The sequence below is a fragment of the Taudactylus pleione genome, unplaced genomic scaffold (assembly GCF_031769625.1).
Source record: "Taudactylus pleione unplaced genomic scaffold, aTauple2 ptg000086l, whole genome shotgun sequence".
NCBI classification, from domain to species: Eukaryota; Metazoa; Chordata; class Amphibia; order Anura; family Myobatrachidae; genus Taudactylus; species Taudactylus pleione.
The window spans coordinates 11,744,200-11,751,313 of NW_028284488.1; the positions used below are offsets into that span (position 1 = coordinate 11,744,200).

At 39.4% G+C, this 7,114-nt stretch overlaps 1 protein-coding gene across 1 annotated transcript in view; it reads left to right on the forward strand.

The window, feature by feature from the left end:
• LOC148529160 (testis-specific gene 13 protein-like) overlaps positions 1 to 5,465 on the forward strand; it is a 44,850-nt gene extending 39,385 nt beyond the window's left edge. The window contains exon 8 of the mRNA XM_088468848.1: positions 3,963 to 5,465. Within this exon, the coding sequence (XP_088324974.1) occupies positions 3,963 to 4,075 (113 nt within the window). The 3' untranslated portion in view covers positions 4,076 to 5,465. The remainder of the gene's footprint in view (positions 1 to 3,962) is intronic.
• Positions 5,466 to 7,114: the final 1,649 nt, after the last annotated feature.

Genomic DNA, 7,114 nt, shown 5'->3' on the forward strand with positions numbered 1-7,114 from the left:
CTCCATGCAATGCAAAGAGCATCCTAGTGACACTCTTACCATACACAGAGCATTCTAGTGACCATCATAAAATACAGAGCATCCTAGTGACTGCAATACAATACAGAGAGCATCATAATGACCACCATACAATACACGGAGCATCTAGTGACTGTCATAAAACATAGCATCCCAGTGTGTGCCATACAATACACTGAGCATATTAATGACAGCTGTACAATACAAAGAACACCATAGTGTCCATCATATATTGTAGAGATAATCTAGTGACCACCAGACAAGAGTGCATCCTAGGGTCTATACAAAACACAGAACATCCTAATAACTGCCATAAAATACAGAATCCTAGTGACCGTCATACAATACACAAAATCTTTTTTACTGCTGTACAATGCACAGAGCACACTAGTTTCAATGACACAAAGAAGAGAGCATCCTAGTGACCAGCATACAATACACATAGCATCCTAGTGACTGCTGTATAATACATAAGCATCCTACAATACACAAATCATTCTAGTTACCACACAAATGTAGAAAGTTATCTAGTGACTGTTGCACAGTACAACGAGCATCCTAATGACTGCCATACAATACATAGTGCATCCTAGTGTAATACAAAGAACACATGACTGCTGTACAATACACATAGTAGTGTCGATCAGAGTACACAGAGCATCATATAGTCTGCCATGCAATACACAGAGCACCCTAATATATTCTATACAATGTAAAGCATCCTAGTAACTGCCATACAATACACAGATCATCTTTGCGATTGCCGTACAATACACAGAGCAGACTAGTGTCCATAATAGAGCAGAGAGCATCCTAGTGACAGTCATACATTAAAGACTAATGAACAATACAGAGAGCATCCTAATGACTACCATACAATGCAGATAGCATCCTAGTGACTACAATTCACAAAGCAGATCATTCTAGAGTTCACTAAAAATACAGAGCTTCTTAGTGACCATTGTACAATACACATAACTTTCTAGTGACATTATACACTACACAGAGCATTTTAATGACTCCTGTACAGTACACAACATCCCAGTAACATCCATAAAACAGACAGAGCATCCTAGTGGCCATCATACAATACACAGTATCTTAGTGACCACTGTACTACACAGAGCATCTTTATAAGCACTGTACAAAACACTGAACATCCCAGTGACCATTGTACTCTACACAGAATATCTTAATGACTGCCATACAGTACACAAGAACATCCTAGTGGCCACTGTATAAGATAGAGAGCACCTTATTGACCACTATGCAATGCACAAAACATCCTAATGACCCCCCATACAATACACAAAGCATCATAGAGTCTGTCATACAATGCACAAACCATCCTAGAGGTCTTCCATAAAATACACAGGTCATCTTAGTGACTGCAATACAATGAACATCCTAGTGACCTCCATGCAATACGTATAGCATCCTAGTGACCTCCATGCAATGCAGAGAGCATTCTAGTAACCTCCATGCAATACAAAGAGAATCCTAGTGACCTCCATGTAATGCAGACCATACAATACACAGAACACCATGGAGTCTGCCATACAATGAAGAGCATCCTAGTGACAATCTTACAATACACAGAGCATCTTAATGACCATCTTACAATACACAGAGCATCCTAGTGACTGCACTACAAAACAGTGTACTAATTACCACCATACAATACACAAAGCATCCTGGTGAACAAAATAATACACCGCATTCTAGTGACTGCTGTACAATACAGATAGTATCCTAGTAACCATCATACAATGTAGTGACAGTTATACAGTACACAAAACATCCTAATGACTGTCATACAATAAACAGTGTCTTAATGACCACTTTACAATACACAAGCATCTTAATGACCACCATACAATACAGAGCATCCTAATGACCACCATACAATACACAGAACATCCTAGTGAACATTATACACTACACAGAGAATCTTAATGATTGCTGTACAATACAGAATGATGTCATGCAATACGGGAGTATATCAGTGACCTCCATACAATACACAAAGCTTCTTATACTGCTTTTCCACCAAGGTCCAGGGTCAGACCTGGGTTTTCAGACATGATTCCAACTCAGCTCACACACCGTTTACACAGCACAATCGATAAGGGTTATTCTCAGGTCAGCCCCATTCACACTGAACCCAGGTCTGCCCTGCTAAACTTAAGTTGTGAGGTCATAAAAAGTGGGAGTGACTGCTCCACAACCACCAATCAGCTCATATTAGGCATGACACAGGTTGGATAACCCGGGTTGCGCCATTTACACTTCACCATTACCCAGGTCCATCCTGGGTCTGACCCAAGTAGCTACCTGGGTTGGATTGCTGGGTCACTAGACCTGGGTTATTTTTAAGGGACCCTTTTGCACTGAGCTGTGACTCAGGTAGACCCAGCAATAACCTGGGTTTTAGCTCTGGTGTAAAAGGGGTATTAGTGACTGTGGCGTTTATTCCCGAGAATAATCGCCAGGAATGATGTCATGTAAATATATATATATATATATATATATATATATATATATATAAATATGTGTATCAACATGGATTCTAGGCAGTGTCCTGTATTTAACCTGTAGGAATACAAAGCTTGGAGGAGATTTGTGTTCCTGGAACCAGGCATCTAGATAACCATCTCTTCTCTCTACAGGCCATAAAGTTTGGGGAGAGATACATCCTTAATGCAGATGGTCAGACCTGGTCAAGCCAGGTCATGGGATATAAAATCCTTTAGGAGGGAGATGACAGGAATGTAGGGTATGTTACCTGCTTATTGGTTTCTAAAGACCCATTCACACTGTTTCAAGACCCCCTACTTCCTATAGACAATATGGAAGGGTGTGGCCGATTTCTTAATGCCCAGTGTCCAGCAATGAAAGAGTGAAAAACCCAAAGGTGGGGGCTAGTGCAGCTGTGAGGGTATAACTATGCATCTCCCTCAGTGATAAGTGTTCTTGTGCCCAAGGAGAGTCCTGACGACTGGCCAGAATCCAATGCTCCTGTGTCTCCTTCACGACTGAGTCTAGATGTAAAGACTCTGGGTTCTTTTTCATTTTTAATTCCTTTTACTTTCTGAAACCTATTTGTGATATATTTGTATTGTCCATATTTGTACTACCTTTTCTGTAATCAATAACCTTGGAAATATTTTTCGGATTAAACATTCTTAATCCAGTGTATTCTCCGTGTTCTTGTCGAATTCACGAGCCTGTGAGGTCAAAGCTACGTACCTATATGTAAGTGAGTGTGCATATTGAGATTTAAGGGGAGAACCTAACGACTCCCGTTAACTTCGTTGGTGGTGGCAGAACCATGTTAGAGTAACCGCACGTGCTGAGGTAACCATAAATCACTGGTGGCGATTCTCAGATTGAGGTATCTGGAGAATCGGCCAGCTGGTCGTGACAGTGACCACTGTACTGCAGAGCATCCTAGTGACCTTTATAAAGTATAGAGCATTGTAGTGAATGCAATACAAAAGAAAGCATCCTAATGACCTCCATACAAAACATAGAACATCCTAGTGACCACCATGCAATAGAGCATCATAGTGAACACCGTACAATACACAGACCATCTTAGAGACTGCTGTATAGCAAATATTCATTCCATTTATGTTGTGTTTTGGGGTAACTGATTATTTTGTGTTAGTTAACTATAATATAAAATTCTGATATAGCTATTAAAAAAATTGCCTACATTTACATGCATTTCCACATAACAGGCAAATGCAAAGTTTCCTAGACTGCAGCCTGTTCAGTTTATTAGTTGATCCAAAGTGGTCTCTAATTCTAAATATCACACTTTTCCACAAAATTTTAATGGTAATGGTTTGATCTCCTTTACAGCTCTGTTTTATATATCAAACTAAATACACTGATTACAAAACTATCACAATTTCTAGTTTTACATCTCTATTTTACAGAAACACCTTGCGGAAGCAGGACAGAACACACAGAAAGAAATCTCCCTTGGGGACACCTAACCTACAGAGCATTGATGGATTATAGACCTTCAAGAACAGAGAAAAGAAAATGATAATTTACAGCCAATTACTTATTAAAAGCAACACTAACTTGAAATGAGCTGAAAAGCCCAGTAACCAGTTTGCAATTCAAAGCATAAGATAACAATGCATAACAGTATAAGCTCATTATTAAAAATAATAAACTGCAGGCGTTTTTCCAGTCCTCCCTCATGCCTAGCTGCAGTAGAAGACCTGGTAGCCAGTGAAGCGGCTCCTCTCAGTCATTAGCTGGGAATGCACTGCTCAGTGATGATAATGTAGATATCATCCCATTGCCCTACAGCCCAGACTGGGTGTCCCATAATACACGTGATTTAATGATTATAATCCCAAGTGTTTTTGGGACCCAAAAACATCCAGGATCGCAGGATTGGAATCCCTAATCACAGCATTAAGGTCATGCACACAAGAAGGAGATACAGATTATATAATCTCTATCTGTAAATTTATTTTTATTTATTTTTTTATTACACACAAACGGGTACCAATGCTTGGGTAGATAGACACCAAACCTTTTTCCCTAAATCGGTCTTCTCTTTGGAGTCTTCTGACTCCTTGCCCTCATATCAACCTTCTTTTAATGCCAGTTTTCCAGTTTGCACTGAAAGTTTGGGAAATAGGTTTCTCTAAATTTAAAAATTCCTATTTACCATCTCCCTTGACCATCTATGACAACCCAGACTTTACTCTGGGCAATATACCCAACCCTCGAGTTTTTGCTCCAGGTAGGCATCCAATGTATAACCCATCTTACTGACATCATCAACTTAGCACATTTGGATTTTCGCATGCACAAGTACTTTTTTTACTTTCCTTGTGATTCTTTGAATATTTCCAAATTTGGTATTTTGCTTCCTTTCTCCTCCCATTTGAGTCTGTGTAATCCTCTGGGAAGAGAATGATATTCATATATTATAACTCTTGTGCCCTACTTCATCATCTCATAGATCAGAAGTTCCCAAACTCTGCCGTTACATTCCAGGTTTTAAGACCATCAATGCTTGAGTCCTGATGACTAAATCAAATTGACTGAGGTGCTAATTAAGTCACCGGTGCTCAATCATGGATATCCTTAAAACTTGGACTGTAATGGCAGAGTTTGGTAACCTCTGTCATATATGATACAATGCAGAATGGAAGTGTGACCTTGGACCCATTTCAGAAGATGACACTTGGAAGGAGATTATTGACCAGACGTCCTGTTTCTGAATTTCCACCATGACAAAAGAACATTTACAGTCTACTTAATATGTAGTATTACACTTATGACAAATTAAACAAAAAATTACCCATTGTTATATTCCACCTATTGGTGGCCAGAAGGAAATATTTATACATATTTGGTAGACATGCCCCAAAACCTCTATGTTGTAGACAGGATTTGCAGAAATAAACTTCGCAGAAAGCTCCTATACCGAAAAGCTCCTGAATATTTTTCTTATCCCCCCCATTTCTAACCTCTTTGTAAACTAATCAAACATTGTGTAAATATATATATATATACATATACACACACACACACACACACATATATATACATTTTTCAGTGGTGCTCCAGTGGGAAGAGATAGATCCCTTTCCACAGTGCTGCCGGGTGTGCGGCTGGACAGATCGCACGTGAAATATATGTGCCGACCTTATCTACCTGTATGCAAACTTTTGGGGCCATTGAAGGAGCTACCAGGACCCACAGCATTACATGAAGGGATTCAAGTATTGCGCCGGTAAGCTATATATACACTAATTACGTTATTGGTTTTTAAACAAAATACTACACTATATATGTGTTTTATCTGGCTCTCTTTGAGCCCCTCCTATTAAAGGTTTCTGGATATTTTTGGAGTCCCGGGTCCACCCCACCACATGGAATCCCAGTAAAAGAACTACAGATAATCCTAAAAGTTTTATTATGTGGTACGCACATTTGTATTTCAGCAAGTGCATTTCTTACTTTGAAATTACTACACTATCAGGTGCATGTTCTTTCCAAACTTCACTTCCAGATCACATTTGTCCTGATTGCCATTCGGGAACACGGGAAGACTGCTGCCACCTTCACCAGAAGGATTAAAGTGTCACATCTGTGAGCACTAAATGGATTCTACATATTTATAAAATATTTCCTGCACTGCAGTGCAACACTACTTGAGACTTGAACCAGTGCACCTTTCTATAAATCCTCTACAACAATATATACACACTATATAAACACCCTGTCACTAAGCAAGCTCATCGCTTCCAGAGTAAACAAAAAACCAGCACTTACGTTTAGATGAATCCACAGGTTTATTCACAAGGCATGTAAACAGACATACCACATAGCTATCAGTGGCCCAACGATCGTTTCAACTATACTTCAGCCTTCTTCAGGGGCTAACACATACTGAGCCCTGGAGCCCTTAATATACCCAAAAAGGGTGCCAAAATCAGTAAAGCCCAAATCATGCTGTGTTGCCTTGGCCACGCCCCTTGATTGGCTACAAGGCATCAGGTGGGTGGGTGGGCGTTAAAAGGTAAATAAACAATTTTTTTGTAATAGAATATTTTTTGGGGATATTTTATATTATGTGCATTTTTTTCGTTTCATATTATTTGGACTGAGCAGATTGCTTGCAAACCATAGTGTGTACCATTTGCGTTACCACTGTATACTAATGTTACTATTGGACAGTAGAGATATTCGATCTACTCTACAATTTGATACCACTGATGCCGAAAGGATCTTATTTACAGATACAGATGATTTAGGCTTTAACAAAAGATAGTCCTGAAGAGTGTCTTGAGGATCTCCTAAGACTGAGGAAGAGGGAGATAGCGTTACAGCTACATGGACAGACTGTCACAATATTTCAAAGAACAACTTATCCCTAGGGGGTTTAGGTTACGTAATCAACCGACTTTGGGCAGACATAACGATTTTTGCACCAAATGGTGCAATATATTAAATAAATGTCCCCAGGATTTGATGCTTCTGGTAATTGAGCAAGTAGGAGTGGACCTTGCTGATATTAAGAAAGATATACTAGGAGGTCGAGACCTCTGACCTGTTT